General features: G+C 37.0%; 1 protein-coding gene across 3 annotated transcripts in view; it reads right to left on the bottom strand.

Annotated features, from left to right (window-relative positions):
* Positions 1-319: 319 nt before the first annotated feature.
* The window catches only part of LOC121311236 (kinesin-1 heavy chain), a 41,205-nt gene continuing 24,066 nt past the window's right edge, over positions 320-17,458 (bottom strand). The window contains exons 9-26 of one of the 3 annotated variants that reach the window (XM_041243886.1): positions 16,868-16,972; positions 16,429-16,574; positions 15,915-16,063; positions 15,295-15,485; positions 14,966-15,034; positions 14,379-14,585; positions 13,971-14,114; positions 13,665-13,853; positions 13,098-13,215; positions 12,387-12,442; positions 11,940-12,049; positions 10,799-10,900; positions 10,490-10,550; positions 10,332-10,403; positions 9,075-9,179; positions 8,531-8,747; positions 8,054-8,189; positions 320-2,518 (exon numbers count right to left, since the gene is read on the bottom strand). In XM_041243886.1, the coding sequence (XP_041099820.1) occupies positions 2,512-2,518; positions 8,054-8,189; positions 8,531-8,747; positions 9,075-9,179; positions 10,332-10,403; positions 10,490-10,550; positions 10,799-10,900; positions 11,940-12,049; positions 12,387-12,442; positions 13,098-13,215; positions 13,665-13,853; positions 13,971-14,114; positions 14,379-14,585; positions 14,966-15,034; positions 15,295-15,485; positions 15,915-16,063; positions 16,429-16,574; positions 16,868-16,972 (2,184 nt within the window). In that variant the 3' untranslated portion in view covers positions 320-2,511. The other 2 variants (XM_041243892.1, XM_041243883.1) reach the window with 2 other exon arrangements.

Raw genomic sequence — 17,458 nt, 5'->3', positions numbered from 1 at the left:
TCTAGGCTGCCAAACCCATTCAAAAAGCTTTCACTGAATTTGAAGAGAAATGATGTTTTATTTAAATCACACATACATTTACATCATGCAGTCAGTCAAGAGCAGATGGTGGTTTGCCCCAAAACGCCTTTCAGAGTCCTCTTCTACACCCTCGCTCAGTAGGAATGATCGATCCAGTACCGTAATGCAAAATCGGTGGAGTTTTCAGTCATCTCTTTCAAAATGTAGTTACTATTACACAGTAATAAATTTCACTAGCTTTCTTATTTAATTGTTATTTTTTTAAGTTAATGCAAATAATTTAGTTGATCACCATGAATAAATATTAGGCTTTTTATTGAATTATGTTCAATTTCTAGAATAAACAAGCTTACAGTAAGCACTTGAAACATACACTGCAATTCATTTACTGTTTTACAGGTTTACATGAGAACCCTGTGTACACAAGAGCATTGTCCTGTCCAGGTACGGTAACTTGCCATAGCTGAGAGCAACTTCTCCAAACTAGTTCAAAGTTCAATTTCAAGGCACACCATGTAAACACTGCTTACATTTACACTTTGTGCCACCTATATTGGAAACTCCAATATAAAAAGTATAGAAAATATTGGATTTCATAGATATTCCAGAACATTTCTTATTTTATTCAGAATCAAGATTAACATGCCTGTTTTAGGCCAATTGTAAGTGCAGCTTCGTTTGGTTAAAGTGCTGTACATTTAGGTTGGTTGTTATCCTGTGTCAAGGAGAATATGTGACTCTGACTTGCTGTGGCTACAGAGAAATGATCAAATGTGATGATGGGTTGGGCAGGGGGAGTCATGCCCTTACTTATCCAGAATGGCCCACCCTCTTCCCACGTCAGCTAATTTTTACCAAGGCTATTCAATATTGCACTTCTAAGTAGACTGGAGGCTTCAGTTGCACTAGGCTAACACTGGCATTTACACATGGGTTTTTATGTTTCTAAATTAAAACACGAAAAATCCAAGGTTAGATATTATTTAACAGATTTTTTTTAAAAACACACTATAAAACAATTTGAAGTAGAACAAAACAAAAATAACCTAAAACCTTAAATCTCATTGTATAGAAGTGCATGGAAACAAGACACTAAAAGGATCAGCGTGTCGTGCATGCAGCCTTCCCTCAGGGCTTCTGATAAACAGACTGGCTGATCAGCATCAGAAACAATGTATCCAATCAAACGGGATCTGAACGGAGGCTGAAGACATGTTTCTTCACAGGAGTGTGTACACACCCATTTAAAACGCTGCTTTATTTTCCAAGCTCAGCCTCCAAATAATCATTTAGAATACAAAACAACCACAGCTAGGCACAGAAGACACATGCACAACAAAAAGTAATACACATGATAGAAACTGGTCTTAAAGCCATATGTAAAAAGTTAGATAAGAGTACCCCCACAATACCCCCCCCCGCCAAGAGAAAATTTTATATATGCAACATTCCAAACATTTCATGATGCCCTACTTGCAGGCTAAAAATGTTTATTTTTCTCCACTCCATTAAAAAAAAAAGTTGAAATTTAAACTCTACCTATGGTCCTAATGAACGTTTATTGGTAAAACCACTCAATGAAAACAGAAGCTTTTAAAAGCACACAAAGCCAACATGTGGAAAATGCCATGGACAGGACAAGCAAGTGTTTCATTTCAGCCTACTGAAGGCTTTTTGTTTTCTTGATATGGTATTTCAGTAACAATGCATTTAACCATTCTTGTTATTATACAGTACTTGATTCATTCAGACAACCTGGCAATGAAGGTATGATCGCTAAGCAGCTTTCTTGGTTCTTCAATCTCATCTTCTGTTCAACTGGAAAAAAAATATATATATTCCAAGGTCTTGGCTTCCACAGGCTCCAGTCTTGAGTGCACCTAGACTGCATTTATTATAGTTTATAGTCCAGACTCCAAATAACCACTTCAAGAAAACATAGTGCTATCTCAACAGTGGGACAGTAGTGTTTTATCTATTTGATTCAAATCTTAAAACAGTCTTATCAAATCTAGTTGGAGATATTGTTTTACAACCCCTAAAACAATGAAATGTACAGACATTAGGCTAGGATGTTTTCTGCAAGGAACCCCCCCCCCCCCCACCACCACCCTTTTTTTTTTTCTTTTTTGAAAACCTGTAACATACATTCAAATTGGCACAGTGCAGACTAAATTTAAGACATGGATGACAACAAACTGTGCAACAAAACAGAGCTACACAAGTAACTCCCATGTAGTTAACTTGCAAGATGCTTGGATTGCACGCTCAATTTTGTGTTTTATGTTTTGTAAGGAAATCAATTTCTGTTTATGAGAAGAGAAAAACAAACAAAGAGCGAGCATTGGGTAGAACTGTACAAGCCAGGTATATTATGATTTGATCAATTCAGAGCTAATCCTGTGAGCCCTCATTGGGAGAGTTCACTGCAATGGAATGACGGGTTGTTTGGATGAGATCTGAATCTTCCTCTTTGATTATGCTGGTTCTTCAGCTGCTGAAAGAACAAAGCAGAGATCAGGTTGTTAAAATACACAGCCGGTATAATTAAAATCAGTAGCAATTATATAACTGTAAATAAGCCACAGCCGTATCCCCAAGTATACCAGTCCTTCAGTATTTTAGCATAGCATACTGCTGTTGTCATACTACTGGTCAATATTTGTATGTCTTCACTTTTTCATTTGTTCTGGTCATACTCCAGGTTGGTTCCTTTTTGGAAATTTATTTGACACAATTTCTAATGTATTTCAATTATCCACTGACCAATCCCCTTTAACAGCCTTTCTTAGAGGAGTCCCTGAAGATATCCCTTTAACTAGATTCCAAATCAGATGTTTTACCACACTGTTGGCTAGATGCCTTGTCTTGCTCAATTGGAAGCAGTCAGCCCCTCTCTCCGTTGGACTGGGGATGTCATGCAATTTCTCAAACTGGAAAATCTTCAGATTCATTGTTTTGTGCCCCGATTACTCACTCTGCTATTAGCGAGTGCCGACCTGGGCACCATTTTCCTTTTTTCTTCTTTTCTATTACTCTCCAATTTTGTTATCTTTTTTTCTTTTCTTTTTTTCTATATACTTAACTCCAGCATTATGTTACTCTGGATTGTTGGGAGATTGTACGTTTATGCTTTATATGACTATGTTGGAGCATTGAGGGTGCGAGGTCTCAAACAGGACAATCTCTAGTCATTCTTTGTTGATTAATGTTGTCCTACTGCACTCCAGTTACTTGTTGTGTTTTCTGTAATTATAAAACAAAAACATTTCAATTGTGTGTGTGTGTAATTTTTATATATATATATATATATAATATATATATATATATATATATATATATATATATATATATATATATATATATATATATTATATATATATGTGAAAAAATTTATATATCTATATATTTAAGCTAGTCGTTTTCGACTAATCTCCTATTGCAAAAGATCCGGAACCAATTTCAGTCAGAAACACGAAAGAGTCATGTCACCTTTTTCCAGTCGTCTTCGTGTAAGCAACTTCCCTATCTAGATTGTTGTCGAAAGTCGAAACGAGATATCTTGACCTTCTACAAAGAGTAAGATTATGATAGCGTCACGAGACACGACGTCTATGTGCTCAGGTGCTAGGGATAGAACTGAAGATGTGCTCATTCCCTATAGCGCGTGATAGGGCTGCAGGCAAGTGCAGCACACCGTTTCCCCAACACTGTCTAGGGAGAACTTTGATAAGAGTAGCACGCTGCACAGAATCCACAATACTTCCCCTTCTAAAAGAAACTTCCAAGCTTTAGAAACTGAAATACTGTACGGTACAGTCCGTTACCAGCCTCACACCAAGAACACAGTGACATCATAGCACATTGTAGAACAGCAACAAAAATAATGAACAAAACTTTACCTTCAAGTACATAAAACAAAAAAGCCCATTCTCCCATGTGAATTATTATCCACAACTTGGTTGTAAAATAACAGACCATTTGGAAACCTTTATTTATATATTGTAGTGCTGGGACAAACAAAGGATTTTCATGTTCGGACATTCGCTGAATTTAAATATTATATAACACAATTAAAATATGACATTACTCTGAACGCAGGCAGAGACAGCATAGCAGCATGGGCTGGGCTGTGTGTGTGCCTTTATTTACAGCAAGACTTTACAATATGTAACACGTTAAAATACAAAAATATCCCAAGAGTGAAGTTGTGTAAGACTTACTTTACCCCAGTGAATTAACTACAAAACAAAAGGATGCCACACAACAGTTCAAGTTAAACGTTGTTTTTATTTGTTGTTTTATTTATTCCCGAAACAAATAGTACATAAAAGCTCAGACCTGTCAACTTTCCAGTATTCACAGGGACTCTCCCGTACTTTAGACCCTTCTCCTGTGGCAGATTTTCTCCCATATTTTGCTCAAAACTGTTAAACCCCCTCTTATGTCAGCAAGAGTCATGGCTGGTGTGTGGTTATTGCTGTCCCTGTGTGTACCTAGCAGAGTTTAGGACCCAGGGGAGCCCTGTGTCACGAATGCATTCAGTTTGTCCCATGACATTCTGGCTCGCTCTAAAGCAGCACAACGCATTTGTCCCAGATGGCTTTCCATAGAGGTTACTATGCATGCATGCACATATTCTGGTTAGCTTACTTTTTGCTTTCTAAAACTTAAATAGAGCTGACTATAGCTGATATATATATATATATTATATATATATATATATATATATATATTATATATATATATATATATATATATATATATATATATATATATATATATAATATTGTCACCTTTTTGCTCGCCACACAGGCTCTCACGGGTTCTTCTCCCTTCTAAATAAATTTACCCCTGCTGCTATATCATAATAACGTATAATATTATATATCTATATATATTAGTATAGATATATATTATTGATAGCATATACTATAGTATTATATATATACACACATGTGTGTATGTGTGTGTAATATATTATATATATAGGTGTGTGTGTGTGTGTATATATATAACATATGGATATATATATATATAGATATACACACATACACACATATATATACACACACACACACATATATATATATATATATATATTATATATATATATATACATATATATATATATAATATATATATATATATATATATATATATATATATATATATATATATATATATATATATATATATATATATATATATATATATATATATATATATATATATATATATATATATATATATATATATATATATATATATATATATTATATATATATATATATATATAATTATATATATTTTATATATATATATATATATATATATTATATATATAAATATATATATATATATATATATATATATATATATATATATATATATATATATATATATATATATATATATATATATAATATATAAAATATCACAAAGAGCTCTTTTTCGTTTGCCATTTTTTGAAACTGTCACACAGATTCTGGTGAGACAGCAAAGTGCAAGATATTTTTGTCATTTGTAGCAAATACTAAAATCTGATTTTTGTATCTGAATACATGTCAAAAAATATTGTTTGAATATTCGGATATTTGTCCCAGCACTAATCTATTGTATAAACACAATTATCTACAAAATAAGCAACACTGAGTGCAAGACAGTAGCGAGTGGCAGAATTCCAGTTTCAGGTGAAACTAGAACAATCACCTCATATGTTACCAACACAATGATAAAACACACTAAGCCTGTTTTTCAACTCTGTAAAAAGTAGGTACAGCATAGCTAATTTGTGCATCCTAAAACACTTACAACCAAACTTTGTTCTGACAGCTTAAGGAAAGCCTGTTACTTAAGCAGCACATATCAGACAGCAGAATGACAATTAAAACAACGCTTTTGTTCTTTACTACAAAGTGCTCTGTGAAGCCAAGCCTAAATGAAGTGAGGTAACAGTAACCAGGCTTCCAGTAGAAAACATGCATTTATCTTCTGTGCCTCTATATTTTAATAGATTTGAAGAGCCAATACGGTTTTAGATGCACTACAGTATATAAAACACTAGCTTTCTACACTCAAAAGCTTCTTCGGATGAAAGTGGAAATCTTAAAAAGGTGTTTACAGTGGTATATCTTTTAATATATTCCCTAACACATGGAATAACTTCAGGCAACACACAGGCCCATACAGTTTATCAACTGTGAACCTGTAAAGACAGTTAACTAGCCTTCCTAATCACATTCCAGAATGTATGCAAGTTCTGTTAATGGAATGACTACAATACCCAGTTTCAAAGATGAAGCGGTTTTAAAAAATAAAATGCAGTTTGCTTTATATTTATGAAAAAGGTCAACATTTATTTATAAAATGTTTTTTTTTCTGTTTACGAATGAAAGCTGGTTTCCAACAATACATTTTTAAACAATTGGGGAAAAAAAATTAAATCTACAGTTTGTGGTTAAATGTATAGTTCTAACTTTTCTATTCAAAAGAAAAGCAAAATGCCACAGTAAATTACTCCACTGAGAAACCACCACTCCACTGAAACCGATAACATTGAAAAACATTTGTTTAAGAAAAAAGACGTCAGTCTAATGTTTCAAATAAACAACATGCCCATGAATTTAGATGAGCTGCAAGAAAACTCTGGAGGAAAAGAGAATATTCACCTATTGTCATTAACATCCCTCAGGCTCCCTGAGTGAATCAGGTGATCAGAGGAGAGAGAGAAGTAAAGAACACAAAGAAAATGGTCAAAAGAACAGGACTAAAGAAATCTTAAACCTACTATTACCTACTATTGTACACTTGAAACCTGTTCCCACATGTACACAACAACTGTGCATGTGTAAAAAAAAATAAAAATCAGTATTGCATTTTACATGGGTTGTGGAAGAGAAATATTGAAACTGGAAAAGTTACATGGATCAAATTCTCTGATACTAAAATCAAAATATATAAAAAAATATATATATAGATACAGGGATATCAGCAATTATGATGACAAAATCTTTAATAAAGCATTGTATTGGGTCTATTACTAATAGTAGGCGTTTGGTTTAGATAAAAGCTTAAAAGTTCTACAATTGCCTAAAAGTAACTGACTGGCACTATAAAAAAGCAGCTTTTTCTTTTTAAATCCTAAAGGAATTCAAAAGATTTCTACTACACTCTATTATGTCTATTATGGCCTACCTTTGCTGAAATAGGAGGGTGTGAACCCAATTTCTCCAGCCTCTGCAACACTAGGCATTCTTCCAGTGAAAATACGACGAAATGTACTGGTTTAAGATGAGCACTACACCAAAAGAACTACGCAAATAACGGCAAGTATGAAATGTTTAAAAAAAGAAATGGAGAACGTGTTATCAAGGGTAGATAGAACAGCACAAAAGGATCACAGACATTCTTTTAATGCAGTATTATTTGTTTTCAAAGAAATACACCAAATAAGCAGCCAAAGTAGTTTGAGGCAACACATTGTAGGTAAAAACCAAATTGCAGTAGGAAGCCAGGGACTCCAGTTTGAACACCTTTGCTACTCAGCCTCAAGCAAACAAAACTTACACAGGCCTAAAATACAGCTCTGGACAACAACCACTTCACAAACCAACCTAACTTCAAAATCACTGAGGTTCCATCAAGACCATTCACCGCTTGAATTGTGCTTTAATCACCGCTTTTCCATCTCTGACAATACAGGTGTCTCCAAATACCATTTTGTGAAACCTATCTTTAAGCTAGTCCGATTGTGCTGAAAGGGAAACATTGTATTTACTTCTACCTGTAACGCAGCTTACACTACTCACTCTAAAATGTATGTTAAGCGGGGCAAAAACCTACATTTGTTTGTTTTTTTTGATCAATTGTTTATTTTTAAATAACAGAAACAAAGCAAGCAAATAAATAAATAAAATAAACTATTTACAACATTGCCAATGCTTGCACAAAAATCTCCATTTGTTTAGTCAGTCTAATACTGTGGTAAAGTAAAGTAAATACAACCACACACACTCACACACACACTCACCTCTTGTCCTGTTTCGCTCCGCCACCTCCACGGATTGTAACTGTCTGGCTGTTCTGATAAAATCCACTGCCTGGGCGGCTTATGTTGGGGTGTGTTGGAGAAGCAACTGGAGGCTGGCCAGGTCGGATAGGTTTGGCTGGACAAAAAAAAAAGTAAAGAAATAAAGATCACTTACTATGCAACTGTCTACAAAGTCCAAGGGTACCCATAACAATCACATAGAAGCACTCTGATTGAATTTGAAAGTTAAGACAAGAGATTATATGAAAAAATAGTCTCCGTTTAGTCATCAAGACAAGCAACTAAAGTAAACAAGCAGTTTAACCCGTTCCAGCACCTAAAGTAGCTATTACGGTACTTAAGACACAAAGGCTCCGCCAACTTTTAAAAACGTTTTTTTCCTTCATTCATATGAGTAAATGCAAGACTGATCACCGCTGACTTACAAGCAATAAAACATTGAAATACACTGCACACCTATCTGAGCGGAATGCCCTCTCCTGGCCATGTTCTTCGCCCGCACTGCCTCCTTGATGCGATCCACTTCCAGCTGATAGCGTTTGCGATCCCGGGCAGCATTCTCTTTCGCTTCCTTTAAAGCAGACTCCAAGGCCTTGACTCTCTCAGCTGTAGCCCGAAGACGTTTCTCCAGTTTAGGAAGCTCACAACGCAGATCTGCATTGTCACGTACCAGCTGAAGGGGTTCAAGCATCACAAAACAGGTTTGAAAATTAATCACTCAGTTCACTTCAGATCAACATGCTGCTCCTGACAGCCATGGGCTGTTTGCCTTCGTTCAATCCAACATTGTAGCTTAATCCTATAGCTACTTATTGAGATACTTTCAAGTCATTTTTAAGCTATTTGTAGGCATGCACTTCAGATTAGATAAAAGCACAAGAGATCTGTGTAGGTCTTAAATCACAAAAAACTAACAGTTTAGCCCCACTAGTATACATTTCAAATGATACAGATGCAACAACTGGACTATGCACAGCAGCCCAAGCTGTTGTTCTTTTACCTGTTTGTGGACTTTTGTGAGCTGTTCAAGGTTGTTCTCAAGAAAGGATATTTTCTGTTTCTGTGCAGCACTGCCCCCAGTGTCATCAGAGTCCATCTCAGCACTCTGCAAAGAGAAGCCCTGGTTATGGCACTGCATAATCCTAACATACCCCCACAACAAACCTCTACCAGTACAAAACAGAGAGACAGGACAGGGGGGTAACAGGCAAGAAAAACACATGATTCCATAAAGTAAGCAGGAGGATATTGGACTACAGCTGCAATCTGAGGACATTTGCTGGCACAATAAGTCTTTATTTAGGGAGCAGTAATTTAAAGTGCATGCTTTAAGGGCTGACCTTTAACGTTACAGTATTAGTCTTGCAGAACAATACTGATCGTCACATTATATTACATGTACTGCCCATAATTCAAAACTACCATAATACTCAATGACCCTGCAATATTATCAATGCGTTTGTATTAGTAAACTCAGTTCCCTAACTGAAAATTAAAATAGGATAAAAAGATGCAAAACGCACAACCAATGTACAATTTGGGCATTTATGAACAGAGTGAAAGACTCATTATATACATTGCAGTCTGACAAAACCTTAACTTCTGTTATAGTAATGTGGTTTTAGACTGGCGCAAACACTAACTCTGCAAGTGTAAATATGGAAGACCAAATGGGTTGGTTGTTAGAAGCTCATTGATCCCAGAATCTCATCAAGGAGCTTCTTGAAGGATCCAAGGGTGTCAGCTTCAACAACATTACTGGAAAGTTGGTTCCAGACTCCCACAATTCTCTGTGTAAAAAAAAAAAAAAAAGTGTCTCCTATTTGCTATTCTGAATGACCCTTTGTCTGATCTCCATTTGTGACCACTGGTCCTTGTTTCTTTTTTCAGGTCGAAAAAGTCCCCTGGGTCGACATTGTCAATACCCTTTAGAATTTTGAATGCTTGAATCAGAACATAGCATAGTCTTCTTTGTTCAAGACTGAACAGATTATTTTAGCTTGTCTGCATGACAGCTTACAGCTTCTGCTCTCATTTAGAACAAACAGCACAGACAATACAGCATGCACTGTTATTGTAGCCATTAATATGATAAATCACCCCTCCCATCCTTCCCACCATAAATGCAGGCATTTATCATCCCTACAAGATGGGGATGCCAGAAGGAAACTCTCTCAAGGTGTAGCTGGTTAAAACAGCACCCAATTGCACTGGCTTCAACAGAAGCAGATACATTTGGCAGGCAAAAAACCCTTACCTTCTTGACTCTGGTAGCCAAATCTTGAACAAACAACTTCCGAAGATTGTGAAGAGTCTGAAGTTCCTTTGCCTAGAAAATAACAACATGTGGAATTTGTCTCAATGCAAAACCAAACAAAGCCAAAAAGATCATTGAATAACAGAAGATATACTTACAACAGTCTCTTCAAGGCCCTTAAGATCCTGTCTTGCCTGTTCTCTCCTGTCCTGCATAATCCTATAACAAGGAACAGAGATGAACAAATGTGTCAGTAACATTCGCTGCCATGGCTGTAAATCATTATTGAAAACCAGTACAGTATCTAGAATGGAAAGCTGGGGTTATGTTTAGGTTTGGTGAGCTAAACAGGATTTTTTAAGAACATTCCTCAAGTGCCATTTCATAGCTTTTGTGCACTGAATATCAATCAAACTCGAGACTTTGCTATAGATACACATGTTCCTTTGCCTGTAGATGAAACGCACGTGAGTTCATGCAGCTTGCGGCTCTTCTCCTGGTCAGTGGTCTTGAGCTTCTCGTGTTCAACGCGGAGGCGCTCCTGCTCCAGCATGATCTTCTGGTTCAGGCTGAAAAAGACAAAACAAGGACGTGTAAAATACAGGGGATCCACCAATTCAATATTAAACACACCCCAAACGTAACTCAGCCTTCAGTACGATGCATTTGTATGTATCCTTTGCATACAACTGCAAATTGAACCTTATATAAATAACGTGAATATCACAGAATTTTGACCTGTTATGATGATAACCGTTAGGTTTTAATGCATCCACAATAAAAGTAAAGCACACAATTTAGAAACGCAGTCAAGACTACCTCTTAGCTGGTTTCAAGTTTCAAACGGTTCTAAGGACACTGTAGTGTGGATGCTAACTGTATTAAGCACTTTTAAATCGGTTTAGAGTCACTAGTGTGGTTTGCAATGCAAAGTGTGGACAGGGCCTGATGAAACTTACAAAAAAATGATGGTGATTAAGTAGATTCAAGAAAATGTGTCCTTTTCTTCAATCAGTTGCCAGGTTTATTGAAATATGCAGGGAGTCTGGTCCCAGGTACAGGACAAACAGAATACTCATCATTACAATGTTTGCATGACATTAAATACCCTTCTGTATAGATGGTCCACCTTCCCTTTCTCTGACACTTAACCAATGGTCAAGGTACAACAAATTATTCTGTTAATTTAGTGTGTGTGTGTGTGTGTGTGTGTGTGTGTGTAGTCTAGTGTGACAACCTCTGAACTCAGTGCATTCTTCACACTCCTGGAGACAAAAGGTCCATACATCTGCCTTTTGTTATCTCCTTGCGACCCCCTTTGATGCCAGTGGGATTATCTCTTTTGATTTCTCTGAAGTCTAGAGCCTGTTCCCTTCTAGTCCACAGCATTGTTATCTCATTAGCTTGCAGTCATTGTTGGGCAGTTTGTAGACGCATCGTCTCTATCAGTGGTTAGCAGTACATGCAATTTGAACCAAACAGTCTGCTATCTGCAATATTAGTCTCTTTTCAGAAAAAAACACCAGTATAGCTCTGCCAGTCCACATGCGTAGCAAACTGCTAATCAATTCTCAATCCATGTTTTCCAACAGGGCCGGAGACACTCACTCCTGGAACTCCGTGATGAGCTTCTCCTTCTTGTCCAGCTCATCTCGAAGGTTGCTGATCTGTTTCTGGTGAGCCTCGCGATGGCTATGAATCTGCTTCTCTACAGCTTCCTGTGAACACATGGAAATACACAAAACTGCTTGAGGAACTTGAACACTATTCTTCTTCTGTTTCCAGCACCTGTGATCCTAACAAAAACCCTACAACTTTAAAATTAGAAAAGCATTAAACACACCCTGTACTAAGGCAAGTGCTCATATGTATAATATATTTAAAACAATGGAATAACCCTACTCAAACCACGGAGAAACACAACAAGTCCATGCTAAAATCTTTATACTTTAAAAGCAGCTAATTAGTCAAAACTTCTGAATTGTACTGTTTTCCACACTTAACAAGACTATTAATTTGTTTAAGCTTTTTTTTTTTTTTTTTTTTTAGCCGTACCTTGACTTCATTGGCAGTCTGAATCTCACTCTCTTTCTCCATTGCGTGGACTTTCTCTGGAAACACAAACAGCATCTTATTAGGTATTATACCTGGTACCCACCACTAGGAGGCTCCAAATGATAATCCAAAAGCCAGGAGAACTTTAGCAAGTATTTAAAACTCCTACATACCAACACATCATGAATGTGCAATTGTGTAGCTGGGTTTTTAAAAACATAACACTGAAAATCATTTGAGCAGTAGGTTAGGCAAACAAGTTTTCAATTGAGAACCATTATTAGTACAATATTTTGAAATTGCTACAGTAGTGAAGTGTGACATTTTTTAATTAGAGTTGCAAATAAAAAACAAAAAAAAAAAAAAAAAGGGGGTTCCTACACAATGAGATTAAACGACAGAACACCCCTGACGGCTATATCAATTCCACTGCGTTATTTTACTAAGTTACATAAACACCCCACCCCCCACCCCACCCCCGTCACTGAACTGTCTTCAGAGAAAATCTCTATGTATTACTTCAGGAGCAATCACTTAGCCAATATAGCATTTGTTGCTAACAGTTCATGGTTCACAGTAACAAATGGTTAATTGATATCTTAAATATAGGTGATAAAAAGGTACTCTCGGCCTCTTCCCTCATTCCTAACTGAGTATCTGTGGCTGACTCCATCCTGCCACTGCACATAACCCTGTTATGAGAACACATACCCTGTGCATTGATCTTCACCAGCTCTTCATTGAGAGAGTCCACAGTTTCTTCCAGCTGTCTCTTCTTCTGTTCTGTATTCTGGAGGTACTCCGACAAGGACTTGATCTTAGCCTCATGCTGTAACAAAACACAACAGTACTTGTAAAGAATCCATATTATATCCAACAGGGTATGAAAACACTTTAGTGAACCCGAGTGACCAACAAGAACCTTTTTAAACCATTGTGTTGACTCCGATTAAATACATTCAAAAGACAGTGGTCTCTTCTTACAAAAGTTCAATTTTCAAATTATTAGTTATATGGGAGATCAAGATAGAGCAAGTTATAATGGGCCTGTTATAGGCCATGCTTTCAAAGAGCTTGAGTAGCTTTTCTCTCAACAAAATGGACAATAGTCTTCCTTTAGTTTCTATAAGAATTAGCTGTTCCATATAACAGAACAGCCATATTGCTGACATACAATTTACATCTTGGATGGATGCCTTAATACAAAAGTACAATCCATTCAATAAATCACTTTTGTTGCTTTCAGTGGAAGCTGGTTTATTTGTTGTCTGCACGTACTTGAGAGATACGCAGTTGACAGGCTGCCAGCTCGCCTTCGTTTTCATCGATTTTCTTGTTGCTCTCAGCCTGGGTGCTCTCCAGCTGCTTGCAGCGTTTCACCATCGTTTTCACTTCCGATTTCATTTTACTGATATACAGACGAGCCACAGTGAACTCCTCATCGATCAGGCCACTACCTTCATGTTGCTGTAAGAAAACAGTTACATCATTAAAAAAAGCATGAAGACATCTGCAGGAACACTTCGTACAAATCAGACAGTAATCCAAACAACCCCAAAGTGAATCACAGCATGAAAAATGTACCTTGATATCATTGCTTCCAACTGCAATTCCTATTTCTGCCAGGTCTTTGAGCAGAGATGACATCATTTCTGTGACTCTCTTCTTTTGGTGATTAGTCGTCATCTTCAATTTCTGAAGCTCAGAGTCGATGGAGGCCAGGACAGTCTACCAAAGAAACAATTAATAAAAACAGGCCATTAGACAAACTAGAGCTATTAAGAGCATTAAATACCTTGTTCTAATACAGGGACAGAGGTTTTACTGGGACAGCTCCTAACAAAATGTGCAGAATGGGCTCTATAAACACTGGCAACTTACAAGGTGACCAGGCTAAAAACCAGGGATACATCTGTTAAAGTGCAGATCTATTGCGCATTCTTATTTTGTATTGACTTGTTTTTTATAGATTTTTTCCCCCGCTGTCCTCACCGATTTGTGGTTGAGCTCGTCACTCAGCATCTCAAACTCCTTGGTCTTGTCCTCCACCTCCTGGGATTTCTGGTCGTAGTTGACAGCCAGCTCCTCCAGGGCCTGCAGCACCTCCTTCACCTCCTCTTTGGAGGCCTCGTTCTCAGCCTGCAGCCGGTTCAGCTCTGCCTGCATGTTGTCATGGTCACGCCTTGAAGTGCCCAGAAGCTGCACACAAAACCATTTCATTTTATTTTATATAATATATATATATATAACAATTTTATTATTCTTATTTATTTAGGTATGAAATGATCGAAACATTAGCAGTGCCGGTTCCAAGTTCACGTTCTTTTTTTTTTTTTTTGGGGGGGGGGGGGGGGGGGGGGGGGGGGGGGTGGGGGGGGTGGGGGGGGGGGTTTCCAAATGTTGCAAAGGTAAGCGGCTGCTTCCTTGTAGGGCACAACGTGTTATCAACGTCATGGTCTTTGAAATATATTGAGGTATAAAATGATCTTGAAACATTAAATGAGAATATTGCTAGTGCCAAATTAGTCAGTCTGTATTTAATACAGAAGCCTGCTTTGTTTTACAAGCTGCTAACTCACCTCTTCCTGGTCCAGCATCTGCTGTTTCAGCTTCTCTACCAACTGGCTCTGTTGGTTGATTTCATCATCCTGCAGATACATAAATAATTATTGTGTCTATCTCTATAGATATAGCGTTCAAACCACTCAAAACAGTGTCAATAGCAATCATTTAATGTAACCCTTTTCAGGGTCCTAAAACTATAAATCTATTCAAATGCTTTACCTCTAAATTCCATTTTATTACAACTTCAGTAGAGCAATTTAAATCAGCAGACAATTAAAAAGGGCATGGCATTAAAAGGATAGGACTCTTGTACGAAGGTCTTTATGCAGGCAGGCTAGTGTACCTTGTCGTCAAGTTGCTTGTAGAGTTTTGCTATCTCTGCGTCGCACTTCTCTCTCTCTGCATCAGAGAGCTTCACTCCTGGGACCCCTGGAGTGGGAGCAGGTTTGTCGTTGTTGGTGACATTATCCAGGGCAAGAACTTCAGCATTGGCTTTCTCCTTATCAAACTGCTCATCCACAGGCACGCTTTCACCTGACAATTGAAAAACACAAGAAAAGTAAACAAGAATACAGACTTGATTTTGTTAAGGTTGCATGTAAAAAAGAGAATAAATTCTGCTTAAAAATAAACAATGAGGAACAGACAGGTACTAATGAGCGTTTCTACTTTAATAGTAGAGACATTCTAGGAGATTGTTACACTGCCAAATCAATATCAGATCAATGGCAACCCTAAGATTCGTGACGCTGGTTATATCCCAATACACTGCAGTCTGATCAAGAAGTCTTAATGTGTAATCAATCTACACTAGCTCAAAGAATTCAGGCTTTTCAGGGAATGTGCATCTTAATTCTACATAGAAATAACGCCTTACTATTATCCATAGTGAAATATCCAAAATGACAGGTCTATGCTCGGAGAGAGGGTCCAAATTATAAATGATCTTTAATGCAAACTCACCATTGCGCCACCTGTTGAGTTCATTCTCAAGCCACGTTATGGTGTTGCGCAACGTCTTGTTCTTTTCCTTTTCTCTTTCATATTTCTTCTTCCACTGCTCTGCTGTGAGCTCCACGTTAACACATACCGTGTTCTTAATGGTCTTAGCTCTTTAGGAATAACATTATAACATCATTATAATAACAGTTAACATCAGCAACATCCTTACTGTGATAAAGAGCAATTACAAAAAAAAAAAAAGCAATTCTAACTAGACAGCTGTTGAACTATACACACACCTTTTACTATGTGAAATACTATTTTTTATAACTGATGGATTTTAGTGAACAACAACTTAATTTGCTGATAGAATGAATTGGAAACACAGTTTGTTTTGTTTAGTGACCAAAAGTATATAATTTATATAAAACTGGTACATGGTTTCCCCTAAAAATCATTACACTCCTCAATGCCAGTGTCAATAAGCAGATAATTGGTTTACTGTTATTACTTTAATATACAGTTCTTCACTTACCTTTGACCAAACATGAGTGTAGACTTGGTTTCAGGTTCGTTGTATGAAGATGGTGAGCAGCAGATTACAATGGTGGTTCTGCAGTTACCCCCAAGAGAATCCTGAAGAATTCTTGTCATTTTACTGTCTCTGTAGGGAATATATGTCTGAAGGAAACAATGACATAAATTAGTAAAGAAAACACAAGTTAACAAAACTAGTTAGCCGACACAATCTAAAAAGAAGAAACCTGAACTAAGGGGCGACATCAGCTTTTAAACACGTATTCCATCACTGTGTAGCATACATTTGACATCTTCGCGAGAGAGAGGCCCAATCAAACCAATACCCCAATCCGTTAAGAGTCTGCATCCTATACTGGAAGCAACATGTCCTGTAATACTAACTCAGATTGTGCAAGTGTTGCCAGTGGGCAATACGCTTAACAAGAAATACTTACAGTGCCTTCCGCGAGGGCAGAGATGACATTTCCAAGCGACGACAAAGACTTGTTGATGTTTTTTGCTTCGTCCAGCACTGCTCCTTCTGCTCCAGTTTTACTGACCTACTCACAAACACACACTTGTTACATTACACAAGCAACCAATTACAGGCCCAACAGCATACTTTACATTACAATATATCAGATTATTACAGGCTTCATTGTTACTGAACAACCCAATGCAATTATTATTATTATTTAAACATTTAAAAAGATATCAACCCTTCTAGTTTCCAATTCAAATGCTATAGATTTACGAGCAACTCCTCCTCTTAAGGTCCCCACCCCCCTTCCCCTCAGAATTCTACACTGGCATCTTGTCCATTAACTACTGGGGTGAAGAGATGAAAACCACCATCAAAAATAACCTGACATCACAAAATGCTCATTCCTCAGGTGGCTGTTAATAGGTGGTAACAATACACGAATGTCACAACATGATACCTCTCACATTATGCAGGTCACGATAGGACATTTATCACGATACATTTGACTGTCCTTATGGGCTACCGGTATGATCCATAGTAAGATCAAATGACCAATTAATGA

Source organism: Polyodon spathula, chromosome 3 (assembly GCF_017654505.1).
Source record: "Polyodon spathula isolate WHYD16114869_AA chromosome 3, ASM1765450v1, whole genome shotgun sequence".
NCBI classification, from domain to species: domain Eukaryota; kingdom Metazoa; phylum Chordata; class Actinopteri; order Acipenseriformes; family Polyodontidae; genus Polyodon; species Polyodon spathula.
This window is presented reverse-complemented; position numbering and strand designations above follow the sequence as displayed.